This window comes from Rhyacophila brunnea, unplaced genomic scaffold (assembly GCF_057557595.1).
Source record: "Rhyacophila brunnea isolate RB1 unplaced genomic scaffold, BYU_Rbru_1.0 scaffold_7, whole genome shotgun sequence".
Classification (NCBI taxonomy): Eukaryota; Metazoa; Arthropoda; class Insecta; order Trichoptera; family Rhyacophilidae; genus Rhyacophila; species Rhyacophila brunnea.
The window spans coordinates 24,431,130-24,445,160 of NW_028233339.1; the positions used below are offsets into that span (position 1 = coordinate 24,431,130).

A 14,031-nucleotide genomic window follows, 5' to 3' on the forward strand; every position below is an offset into this window, starting at 1 on the left:
AAATTGATTAAAAGCGAAACAAGGTTGCGAATAACTGATTCAAATTTGAAGAATTCTCTGCTGCTTTAAGTAACAAATTTAACACCAAGGATTGAAAGACTAGCGAAACCCTAACGCTCAAAACCTCTGTGCTCCATCCCGCTCAGAGCTCTCACTCTCTCTCATCACATTCAACAACTGTGGTCCAGAGTTATCTTCACCAAATGAGACTCTGGCAGCTGTAGCACCATCAGCGGGGTCCACGACAGCGATCACCCTCTCTTCCAAGAGATCATTTCTGACTATTGTAGATTGGTACCCCAATAAACGTGTGTTTTTTGAACTGGCATAAATTAATTAATTTAATTGCGTAATTCCTTTTCCTCCCCTAAGCGAAGCAGATCCTACCCCATATCCCTATTTTCCAACCCCAACCGTGAACGTAAGAAGGTAGAAAAGGTACTTGAGTTGTATGGCACATCTGAACTCGCCTGAAAAAAATTGGCGCATGGTATGCAAAAGGTTGGCCACCCCTTATATGAACACATGCGCAAAGAATGTAGTATTAACCCGAATCACTGCTGACCTGTTAATTAATATTTAATTACCACATTTAAATAGTATCTAATGGCCATCAAATTGCAATGCGCCAGTCGCATTGTCAGCACTAAATGAATTTAACAACATTACAGGGAAATTAGTGTTGGGCAAGAACACTTCTGATAATTGCAGCAACTTTGAAGTTTTCACAGAAAGGCTTCACAATTTAAGATCAAATTGTATGTGTTTTTAAAATGGTTTCTGAAGTACATGTCACATTACAAAAATATGTATTGTTTCCAGTGTGGCAACTATTAAACATACAATTTTCAAATTAGAATAGACTTCGCCATACGATTCTACTAAAATTAACACAATGCAGTCACACATCTGAGTGAATGAAATCAAATAAAACAAAACTAAATTAACTGGCATATGTGAAAAAAATGTGAAACATTCTTCTTTCATCGGAAATTCATATTTCGATTGTATGTTCAATAACTTGTTAATGGAAATAGATATCAAATTTATTTTGTGGCAAAGTAACACGTATCTAACCTAGGTAATGTGAATACAGGAGAAGGTAAATAAAAGAAATGAGTTTAGTAATTAGTCAAAATGTATATTATCCACAAAAGATCTTGATTTAATAATGTAACTTAAACAATATTAAACTGTTACATATATTAGTAGAAAATTTAAACGAAACATACATTTTTATTTAAAACATAATAAAACTTTTATAAAAGCGAAATCCAAAACATGAGAAGTACATCCTGGACAATATTAAAACGGCTGGCGAATGAAAAAAATACAAAATTATTGGGAAAACTAAAACAATATAAATTTTCACTATTGGAATCGTGAGATTATTTAAATGTGCAGCCGTATACAATTCATAAAGAAAAAAAGATTTTAACATAAATGTGTAAAATCTACATATAGTATTAACACAAATTTCGTCCTGTCACAACTATGCAGCAGTCACATCATGTAGATTTTTCCCGAGGTCATTCTTTCATTTGAATGCCTCAAAAATATCATAGATGCTTAGCACAGTGTTCGAAAACTCTTGCGGGATTATGTAAAGTTATTCACTTAAAGCACATTGTTTGTTTAGCTTCCTCGGTGGCCTATCCTTATCAGGTTTATACTGTGTCATGTATGCCCAAGCGGAAGATGTCATGCTGCAGGAAGTAGGATTCCCCGAGGGGCTTTAACACAAACACCTGGCAGTAAGGATGCGGAGGATCTTCATCGCACTGCAAAATAATATAAAAGAACAATATCTGTTAACAACGCCAATCTATAGCAGTCGACGATCTACCGACTACTTATTGCTTTGCCCACATAAATTAGAATTTGTTAAATGGTGAACGGAGCGTTAGGGTTAATAAGAGAAGTACATATTAAATTCTTATCTGAATAAAGATGACATTGTCATACCGATAAATTAATGTAGTGGTTCCCCCCCGTTCCCTAGGGGGTTTGATGCCAAGTACAGATTTAATTGATCAAAATGTCCAAAGACCATGTAAACTGACAGAACTTGTCAAAATAAATTATACTTAGAATATATTATGATGCATTTGGTGTGATTCATCCAGTGTTTCCCAAACTGGTGCGTAACCCAGCCCTTGATGTTATGCATGAGTTTGAATGAGTGGTAACTTTTTTTTGTAAAAAATTCGACATGACAGTGATTTGCTCAATGCTGCAACCATATAATTTATTATAGCATTTGTTTTCTCATTTTGATCCGCGTACAATGTACAATATACTATTATGTATCGTAAGGCAAAAATACTATAATTATGAAAATTAGAATAAGAGTAAATAATGATATTGCGTATTAATGTCATTGTCACATGAGAAAACAACAATTATATATTAATCTGAAAGAAAAAATTGTCAATGTACTGCTCAGAACATAAAAAAGGACTAAAAAATCGTCATCAAAAATGAGGTACAACCAATAAAGTCCACGGGCCAGATGCAAAGGCATATTTGCAGCCGAAATCAACAAATCAGTGACTGAATTAATCTTAGTGAAGTTATCACCGGCCTTCTGCGCGCTCTGAAGCGGAGATGGCAGGCCGTGATAACGTCAAGGTCAAAGCGGGGGTGGAGGACAGAAACGCACGGGGTATTTGGTCAAGGCTGGTTTATTGTAAGTCGTTACATGTTATTGTCATGGCGGTCGGTCGGTAATTGGCGGGCTGCAAACGTGGCTTCTTTGCGTCCTAGCTGCTGATGCTTGGCATCCGAGGCGATGCTCGCTGTCCGATGGGAGATAGGATCGGGGCTTGCGGCTTGGCGTGCTGCCGATGTGGTCCTTTATTTCCTGGAGATGCTTAAGAAGTCTGCCGACGCGGTCCTTTTGGCGGGATATGTATCTTGGCTTCGCGTCCGAGGAGAGCAGAGATGATGCTCGCTGTCCGGCGGCCAATCGAAGAAGGAGCTTTTCGCGCGTGTTCAAATGGTGTTCAACCGTCAGATTCGGCGTCATCCCGCTCTCGGTCGCGAACCTCCCTGTTTTACCGACAAATTGACCGGTGGCGGCGCTATCGGTAGGCCGCGTCTGTTTTGGCGGGATTCTGACGAATTTGAATTTCAAGGAGACGGGTTCCGCTCGGCCGAGGGTTGCGATCACCGCGAAGAGTGGACGTAGGCTGTGGTATTTTGGGAAATATGATGGTTCGGTCCGCCCTTTGAGGTAGTCTCCTGTGGGAGATTTCCATCTGGTATCAAACGACCTCTCCGGGAAACGACCGAACCGTCGTCTTTTCCATCAGCCTACCGTCGCTTGTCCTTGGGGGCCGGTTCACCTCTGTGCGGCTTTGACGCGTCCGATGGTCTTGGCGTGCTTGAGGCTCTTTCGTGTCAAAACTGCTGAGGTTTCCACTTCCACATGGTGGTTCCCTCGAATCGACCAGCTCATCGCATCCTTGGGCCGTCGAAGAGTGAGGTGGGACCTGTTGCGCCTGCTAGTCGCCGCCATTGTGTGACTAGAGACCAGGGCACCAATCTCAGCTTCCTCGTGAGGTTTTCGCGGAGGTGTCAGACATGTCAGTCAGGGACACTCCGTGATAGCGCCGGTTCCAAGAATAGACGTCTGGTGATGGGGTCTGGTGTTGGAAGTGGGACCTTGAGTTCTTGAGCGTCGTCTTCTCGCACGTCCAAGGCGTCGAAGCGGTTTGGCCATAGGTGTCGTAGTTTTAAGGCGGGCGTGACATCCTCGCTGGCGTCGGATGTTTGTCTTGTTGGTCGATTAATGCTGGGGGTCTTGCTGCGTCCCTGGAATCTTGGCTTCCGCTTCAGTCTTCTTGGACCCTCAGGTTGCAGATCCGATGTAGCCTTGGGCCGTCGGCGATTGAGGCGGTGTCTGATGTATCTGCTGGTCACCGCCGGTTGGGCAACCAGAGACCAGGCGACCAACCTCGGTCTGCCGTAAGGTATATCACGAAGGTGCCGGGCGTCGCGCCGGGGCACTCCGTGATAACGCCGGTGCCAAATGGTAAGCGGCTGGTTATGGGGTTTGGTACTGAAGCTTGACCTTGAGTCTTTGCGAGGAGCGTCGTAAGGCTCGCTAGGCTTGATAAGGCTGGTGGTTATGCTAGGCGAGACATCCGCGCTGGTGGCAGATGTTTCGCCTGGGTTGGAGGTACGAGCGCCATTGGCTGGCACCTCGCTGTGCTGGGTGACGTCGGTCACGAAGAGCGTCGGCGTCGGTAGCCGGGGCATCTCCGTGTAACGTCGCGACGCCGTTGGCCATGACATCTTATGTATTCCTCCGTGGGCCAGGGTCGAGGGATGATACAGCTGGTCGGAGGAACATAGCGATGCTGCTGATTCATGGTGCTGTCCCGTCTTGTGATGGAGCCGATGTCCATGCTTTTGCTTCTGTCAGGCGCCACTGGTGTGCTGAATTCCAGGTTTCGGGACCACGCGGTTTTTTTTTTGCGCGGCCCCCAGCATTGTCTGGCTATGCTTCCCACATCGAATGAACTTGCGGGAGTACGGTCCGCGCGATCTCGTGTGTCATTTCCGCTGCGAGGAACGTATCGCCGCGTGTCTCGATGTTGCGATTGCACGCGCGAAACAAAGTCAATTTGACATTGTAAATACCGGCCGTGTGTTTCTCCCCCGGTAGAGTGAGTACTCGCAAATGTCACTGCTTGAGGAAGTTCACAGTTGTACTCACTCTGCTGGCGTATCTCAGGGTCGATGCTGGCTCCGGTGGACACAATCCTGCCCACAAGCCCCACGTTGGGCGCCAACTTATCACCGGCCTTCTGCGCGCTCTGAAGCGGAGATGGCAGGCCGTGATAACGTCAAGGTCAAAGCGGGGGTGGGGAACAGAAACGCACGGGGTATTTGGTCAAGGCTGGTTTATTTCATCGTATTGCAGGGTAGTCGTTACAGATACAGGTTATTGTCGTCGTTGGCGGTCGGTTGGTAATTGGCGGGCTGCAACGTGGTGTCGCGGGCTTGGCTGCTGGGGCTTCGCATCCGAGGCGATGCTCGCTGTCCGATGGGAGGTAGGGTCGGGGCTTGCGGCTTGGCGTGCTGCCGATGTCAGATGTGGTCTTTTTGGCGGGCTGTCCGGAATGCTGGCTTGGCTTCGCGTCCGAGGCGAGAAGAGATTTTGCGGTCGATGCTGTTGGTTCGGCGGTTGATGTAAGAGATCTCCTCGCTGGTCGACGTATCAGGCAAGAGAGAGCTTTCGCGCCCATCCAGATCCAACTGCCAGATTCGCGGCGTCCTGTTTTATCCGTCGGTCGGGAAGCTCCCTGTTTTACCGACGGATTGACTAGTGGCGGCGCGAGCGGCCGTTTTTGATAGACCGCGTCTGTTTTGGCGGGATTTTGACGAATTTGAATTTCAAGGAGACGGGTTCCGCTCGGCCGAGGGTTGCGATCACCGCGAAGAGTGGACGTAGGCTGTGGTATTTTGGGAAATATGATGGTTCGGTCCGCCCTTTGAGGTAGTCTCCTGTGGGAGATTTCCATCTGGTATCAAAGTGACACTGCACTCGAGTCACAGAAAATAAATGAGTACCTATATCATACACAGAAAAAGAATATTCAGTTTATATATTTACGATAAAGCAAAATTGCATTGAGAATAAATTATGAATGCAAATGCATTTTATCCATTTCTAAACGTTAGTTGTTACTGTATACCATTTGTAAATGAGATAATGATCAGACAGACTGAGCATGTTTTATCAAATTCAAGTCATTGTATGTGAATTAAAAAATATTTAAATTATGGAAAATGGGTATTTAAAACGTGATTACATTTTCGAACGCAAAAAGCGATGTTGTCATCTAAGTATAGTGTACCCACCCAAGCTGAACGTAATTAGGTTAACTTAACGGTGACATCTATGCATCTGCCCCCATGTCTCTAAAGAGGTACTACAGTGTTGTAAGTCTGGGAAACACTGCCGGACGAAGAACAAAAGAGTAGCAATGACAAGAAGCAGTGATTTCTACAACGAAATCAGTGGAATTAAAAGTATTTGATAAGCAACTTTTTCTAGGACCTTGTAAAACCGGGTACTCATTAGCGAGCCGTAACTGTAACTATTCCAGATATTGTAACAAAATCTAGATGCGAAATAATTATTTATTACACTCAAACTAATTATTTGGCGTCCATACTGGTTACTGTATCTGCAACAGTCACAGTTACGGGTCGCTAATGAGTACACTGCTTTATATTGGAATACAAAAATTTTAATAGGTGCTACAAATCAGTCTTCATATTAAAATAAATATTGGATATTTGTTCCATATCAACATTCAAAGGGCAAATTGCAAAAGCCAAAAAATGAAATGAAAAAATAGCTGTCTAGATCCATAATTATTAAATAAAGCTTTTTGTGTTTCACTACTCCACAGCATTAAGGCAAAAAAATCTTTTGAAATAGACCATAATTATGACAAAAAATATTCAGTTACATTGGGCAATTCATGATTCACGAGCGGTGGTTATCAATGGATGAAAACAATTATTATTATAAATATACCACATTGAAAATAAGGTTTAATAGTTCGGGTGGGTAACAATAAAGAGAAAGTGGGGGAGAGTCAGACAAGTCAATATGACAGGAGCAATGTAAGCACTGTTAGCAAAAGCAACCATATGCCTACTTGGAGTGCAGTATGCACACATGAAGTGGCAGTATTTGCGCACCTTACTTTCACCATGGTATCACTATAGTAATATCAGTATTTTTGATATATTATTCTTGCTTTAGTTACAAAACATAAAATATTGTTATAGTAAAATTGCTATAGCATGTCACTTGCCAAAACGAATGTTCCATCTCTCATTCACGATGACTATCTATAATAATAATACTACAGGTGCTTTCAAATAATATGGTATCATATTTTTTTACATTCATAAATGTTATGTTGAACAATCTGTGGAAGGAAAGCGACAATGATATTCGTTTTCGCAAAGTGACAAGCTATGTTGCGGGTACTATAATCAGTAATAGTAATTATTAACGCGCAGTGCAATATCTAGTTGGTATTTTCCCAACCTTTCCATTTTAGAAATTTGTGAAAGTAACTTTTTTGAAAAAATGTTATATAAAATGTGGGGTAACACAGAAAACGATTAAATTAATTAACAGAATATAATTATAGAAAGATTATTGGTTATAAATGATTTTGATTAAAATTCTACAATAATTTTAAGTGTCAGCCACCTGCTTTTGATCCAGAATCCAGATACAGAAGATCAGCAATGTAACTTCTCTATACAGATCGGCATCAGCCAATTCGTAATATGAGATGAATATAGTTATATTATTTGTACCCATATTATAATTTTAGAAATCAATCCTGTTTCTTTAGGAATGCATATTTTTGAATATTGTATTTGGACAGTGCCATTAGTGACACAAAATTAAGCTTTATGAGGCCAGGAAAGAGAAAAGCCTATTTACTAATCGGCAAGTACAAAATAATTATTTTCATGATAGTACATATTCCTTGACTATAACATTTTGCATTAATTTGCGACCATTTTTTTTCAATTCGATCATTTTAATATTTTGTATGAGACTCGACACCCCCACAAAGCAGGGGTTTTTCAAAATTGGCTTGCTTGGGATATTGAGTGGGTCGTGGAACAAAAATAAAAATTTTGAGATAATACTTTGGGAGACTTTGGAAATAAAAATCATTCTTTGGTCGCGAAATGAAACTATTAAGATAAGGGATAAGATGTCAGATTTTTAAGCAAAAAAACAAAATTCCACCATAGTTCACCAATAAAATAAATATTAAACCATGTCACGTTTAATAAATTCAATTCGATAAAAATCTCTCAGAAAAGAAGTTTTCTGACAACTCCCCCATTGTGACAAGTAAAATTGGAACCCACTCAACCTGCTCAAATAATAAGCCAAAAAAACATTTATTGTCATTGTAGAATTTTCATCAAAAAGATTTTTATCGAGCTGACAAGAAAAAAAAAACACAAGGAAGTAATTAAAAGACTAAAAAAATTACCACTAAGGTTTATGTTATAATTATGATATTATTTATAGTGAATGAGAAATGCCATTTTTATTATTAGATAAGAATAAAGGAAATTGCTAATTAATTTACAAAAGCACCACAGAAAATAGCAAGCAGAATATACGGATCATATATTATGTGCTGCTGTCTTACAGATCTGTTGATATTTGAGAGACTATCTGGCAAGAAGTGGGCGCTACACCGTGTCGTGCAGGGCTAGTCTGAACATGTCGTGTTGCACGTAGAAAGAAATTCCTATTGGCTTCAAGACAAACGTCTGAATGTAGGCATGAGGCTGATCTTCATCTGTCTAATAATTGTAAAATCAAGATTTCACTTATGTTGGCTAGTATGTGCATTAAACTAAGATTTATGCAGAGAAATCTACCCATTTGTGTCACAATTATGGATAGGTTAGCACATAAATTATTTTATCAAACAATATCCAGGTCCTTCCTTTGGTTTAGACAATAGAAAATATGTTATAACCATGTTTAGAATTAATTAAATAAAAGTTTTAACATGAGTAAAAGAAGGTTTTTTGGTCACTGGTGGAAAAATAGTCAATAAATAAAATATTCACTTGAGTTTAAAAAGGAACGAATTATTATGGAATATTTTACTGCAATGATTGAATAAGTAGTTTCAAAATACGGCAGCATTATCTAATTTCTACAAATATAAATTTATACACTTTTTACAATATAAATTGTTTATTAGAGATAAGCGTACATTGGCGCCAGTTTTAATAACAAAGTGTGAATATCACACCAATATTAAAGTATTATCAAAACATTTAAGTAGAACTATAATATGAGAACTTAAAAACATATTTTGCACAAATATTACCCTGTTCCAAGGTAGGTAATATAAAAGTACAGTCGAACTCGGTTATTACGATCCTGGACATAGCGAGATCTCGGATGTAATGAGGAAACATTCGTTAACATTTTAGTTTATGATTTTCTCCACACATTTATAACAAGCTACTTATCGGATACACCGAGCAAAAATATCTACAAAATTTTTCTTAAAACAGTTAATTGTCGATCGTTTAAAAACATTTCGACCCTAAGCAATAAAATCCGACCGAACAGGATGTCGCCGGGGTCGGATTACGTTTATGACACTAGTTAAGTGTCTAAGTAACCTACTTAATTGGTGTTTTCGCCGACAAGATTGAAAAAGTATCCACGCATATGGTTGAAATTTAATGTAAAAAAATCCAAGGTTTGTGAAGTCAGTAGGTACCTACCAGCGTTTATTACAATAAACAACTTCTTTTGTAGTTTATGAATGCCATGCTTGTTTCAGGGAAAAATTCTAATTGTGTATATTTGTTTGAATTGCGACTTTTTGTGTTATGTGACCGCTCATTTAAAAATACCTATTCTCTGATATAACGAGTAACGCTTATAACGAGCATATTCAGTCGGTCCCATCTTCCTCCTAATAACCAAGTTCGACTGTATGTACCTACATATATTTTTTTATACATATATTATTTCTTTAAATTAAATATAAAAAAACTGGCAAGTAGGTACCAATATGCCCCAGAAAAGCATATTATAAGAATGAAAATATCAAAAGCTACGGAAGCAAATAAAGCCCTCACTTAAGGGGGGACATGCTCAGCGTAGGTCAAAATGGAGCTTTTGTTCTATTTTCAAAGCATGATCCTGGACATACCTTAAACGTTGTAGATAATCTATTTATAAAATTTTGAAGCCTTATTATCCTTTATATTTATTTTTAATATTTGATGATCATGCTTTGAAAATAGAAAAAAGCTCCATTTTGACTCATGCTGAGCACGTCCACCCTTAAAATTGATTAAGTTTGATGTAATAATATTTTCACTATAAGCATAATATAATATAGTATGTGATGAATAATAATGTTATGGTATTATAGAATAAAACCGACAGGTAGTTTTTTCAATGTGTTTTTGATCCCAGCGTGTCGAGTAAATGGGCAACAATATCTTGTGAAAAAGATTTTATTAAGCTAGCCGTTGGGAGCGTGGCGACACGTCGGCTTGAGCATGCAGTGTCATCGCTATGGCAGTAGCACATATTATATTATCCATGGCATTTATGCCTGTTGCTGTCAGTGGCGAAGGGTGGAGGTAGGCTGTTAAGATCCGCCATAAATAGTGCACATTAAACTTTTTCAGACATACATATTTGTTTTCATTGAAATAAGACTACAATTTACAGATAATGTTGGTTAGATTTAAAAAAATCAATTAAACCCTGAAAAACCAAGCCATAATAGATAATAGTCAAAAAATACACGTCTATCTATAAAATATCTAAAATTAAGCAATTAAATCATACATAACTTTTAACATTTTATAGATAGAATAATATTTTTTATTTATTATAGTTTGATTTACGCAGGACTTAATGAATTAAAAAAATGAACCAACAATATGTGTAATATGTAGTTTTAATCCAACGAAAACAAACAACTATGAATGAAAAATTGTGCACAATTTTGTCGTATTGCCCAAATTAGACCAAATCTATTATGGTTTCGTTTAGGCAGAGTTTAATTGATTTTTAAAAACTAACTAACACCATCTGTAAATTGTAGTCTTAATTCAATAAAAACAAATACATATGACTAACATAGCTTAGTGTGCACTATTTATAGCGAATCTTAACAGCCTACCTCCACCCTTCGCCACTGGTTGCTGTCGTATGTCTCAGCGCTACAACGACTAGCTTTAATATACCCTCACTCTGGGAAGACCAGTACAGTGATTCATATTTTTACGATTTTATTGTATCTTATTACCATTAAAAAAAACTATGGCAGTGCCGCAGATGACCATTTATCATTTTTTTGGAGGAAACAGTTTATCCCATTTAGACAATTATATTAAATACCTTTTGCTATTGGTGGAGATGCTCTTTGATCCAATGAGTAATTGTTAATTTAAAGTTTGATATATTCATACATTTCAATACATCATTATCAGACACTAAGGTTGGGTTAGGTTAGCTTAGGTTGGAGTCTATGAATAAAAAAAGACAGGAAGGAACATACTGATTCATTACAGCAGGGTTTCCCAAACTATGTTCCGCGGAACACCAGTGTAGTTTTACCTCGAACACCATTTGGAATATGCAACTGTAGATCGTCACATTGCCTTTAACCTTAGCGATAAGTAGGGGGCCAGCTTCGGAATGTTCGCTCCGCTTCGGAGGACCATTTTTTGGTGAAAGATGGGGTAGGTATATTGTTTTTAACTGACCGGTTGACAAGTCTTGTCAGTTTAATGACAGTTGCCAAAATTGGCAGAACGGTTAGCTGCGCTAATAAATAACCTACAAAATAAACTAAGTGTTCTGATAAAATTTCCGGGTTTGCGAAGTGTTCCATTGCAGAAAAAGTTTGGGAAACTGATAGGTACATACCTGTTATCAACAGGCTATTGTTGATTTTTAAATAAAAGACGGGCCGAACCGCAACCCTGATCTCTATAAACAATTGAATAAAACACCTGATCTGGTTCCCTGCTCAACTACGTAAAAATTTATTTATGAGTAAAGGCCTTCGTCCGGTGCGTGAAAATCACTTACTGGGCGGAGGTGTAATTAAGATAGATTTTAAAGTATAAATGATGATGGATGAAAGAGATAATTTTAAGACTAAATATAAGTATTCAAATATAATAAATTTTGCCGCGCATTGCGCAACGGTAAAATCTCCGCGCGCCTGCGCCGAGGTGGTCCTCGTGATTCGTCAAATCAAAAGGATCATGCGAGCAGATTTGGCCAATCACGAGTCCTTTTTAGTGGTCGACGCGGGTACGAGGAATTCGAAAAGAATAAAAAAAAAGTCAGTAAGCGTCCCTAGAAAACTGTACGGACCTGCGAGTGCGAAACTGATTGTAAAAACAAAATATATAAACCTGTAAAGAAAATATAAGATAATACCAAGTTACGCACGAGACAGGCGTAGTTTCATTTAATTTCTCCTCAATTTAAAAAGTATCTTTTTTTGTGAATCCGGGGTTCGATGGACACCCTGAGCTAGCCGCTGGAACCCCGGACATCTCAAAACCCTGCATTAGAGTATAAAAACTGGCAACCAAATTCGCCATTTTGGAAAGCGACGATTTTGCGTAAACAAATATCACGTGGTCTGTACGTGTGCGGTAATATGTATGGGTGTGTTTGTAATTTTGTGTATCACGCAATGTCGGTCATATTTGCAGGCCTTTCTGATTGCCGTGATTTGTACACATGTTCTATCCTGTCTTTTTTTATTGGTAGGTTGAAGTAGATTAGGTTAGGTTGGGTTTGGCCTAAAAAGAAAGTTATGAAAGGTCATGCGGTCACCTGCGGCATTATTACCATTTTCAATGTCCTTATTGGAGTACATGCTATGTTGTAAAATGCTGTATTTTTAACAACGCTGTAAATATTCTTTAAAAAAATTAAGATGAGTTTTCAATGTATCACCAATGGACATAACATAGAATATTTCTTTTCAAGAATATTACATAATAAGAGTTGTATTACTTTTTGCCCTAATGTTTTAAGTTGAAGTCCTAAGTATTGTTAGAAAAGGAGTAGTTCATATGCTTATACGTGTACTTATGTATACTTTTCATTGATTGTTTAAATCTTAGGGTTTGCAATGATCAAATATATTAATTATTGGACTATTAAATACCATCATAATAATATGAACTGGTCGTTATCTATTACCTGTAATCTTCCGAGGACGTTTATTAAAACACCTCCATCGAACATTGGTTGGGAGTCTATTGCGGTGATAATCCTATTTATTTTCTGAAAACTTAATCCCTGAAATCAAATAAACAGTCTTTCAAATTCATTTACTATGAAAGGTTTGATTGTATAATAAATAATCGTACATATTTAAGTAAATATAAAATATAAGTAATCTAACTCGGGAGTACTCACATTCAATTTTTCCATAATCTTTATCGAACCTTGTATTTGCTGTCCTTCAAATGTCATGAAAGATGTCTCGACCTAAAAGTTTAGATGAAAAAAATATTTAGTTTCGGCAGTGAATAGTTAAATAGATAAAATAGTAAACAAGTTACAAACACAACATACTCACATTGTACATATTCGCAAGAGTGGGTCTCTGGTTTGGATCGTCAAATAATGCATAATATTGCTGTACGAATCCTTTTCCGATTGCCTCATAAGCCGGATTAAGAGCCATATTAAATAAATATAAAACCAGCACACAATTGAAAACAAATTCAGCTATATATCAGCACAAATGCCGCATACCTCGTGCATCAAAAGCACCGAACTTTACAAAACAGAACTGTCGAAAACTCGAATGTCGAATTAAAAAAAAAATGAGTAAGCTTTTCAGGGTCATGCGTGAAATTTTAAATTCGTCTTTAATGTTTATGGTCCGTAGGTAGGTAGGATAGGTATCAGCTAATAACGTTTTGAATGTATATTTTGACTTTAGGTTGATTTAATAAAAAAGTATGATTTCACTTTATGTGATATAGCACTAGTTAAAAAATATTCCAAGAAGAATAAGTTTATTATGCCGGCGCTCCATTGGCACGCAAGTCAGACGATTTACAGTCTTCGGACTTTTTTTTCGCGTGGAGCACCCCAGGTCTGCGGACTTTTTAATCCGCAGACCAGGCTCGTTGGATTTCAAACATGTTTGATATTTTACCTCCGAGTTGCCAGACTTCGTCCGTCGATCGCAATGCAAATTCGATTTGACATTAATAGGCAATCATTCGGACCGCAAAAAAATCTGTAATTGTTTTAAACATTTTCATTGATTTATTTGTTAATTTACACATTATAAAATGAGAGATTTACCAATTATTTTTTTATTTGTATTTATGAAATTCATAAAAGAAAACGTAAATCTTGTGTTGTTTTCACTGCTATATTATTTTACGCAAGTCTACATATAAATAACACAAAATTATAGGGTTATC

At 38.2% G+C, this 14,031-nt stretch overlaps 1 protein-coding gene across 2 annotated transcripts; it reads right to left on the bottom strand.

Moving 5' to 3' along the window:
- Nucleotides 1–1,120: 1,120 nt before the first annotated feature.
- Nucleotides 1,121–13,425, bottom strand: Ntf-2 (nuclear transport factor-2). 2 transcript variants are annotated; one of them, XM_085958129.1, is made up of 5 exons: nt 13,170–13,425; nt 13,007–13,078; nt 12,788–12,886; nt 8,217–8,373; nt 1,121–1,781 (listed from the first exon to the last, which is right to left on the bottom strand). In XM_085958129.1, the coding sequence occupies exons 1-4, from the start codon at nt 13,275–13,277 to the stop codon at nt 8,260–8,262; spliced, it is 393 nt and encodes a 130-aa protein (XP_085814255.1). In that variant the 5' UTR covers nt 13,278–13,425; the 3' UTR covers nt 1,121–1,781; nt 8,217–8,259. The 2 variants fall into 2 exon arrangements, with proteins under 2 accessions (XP_085814255.1, XP_085814254.1); XM_085958128.1 differs by lacking the exon at nt 8,217–8,373.
- Between the last annotated feature and the right edge of the window lie 606 nt (nt 13,426–14,031).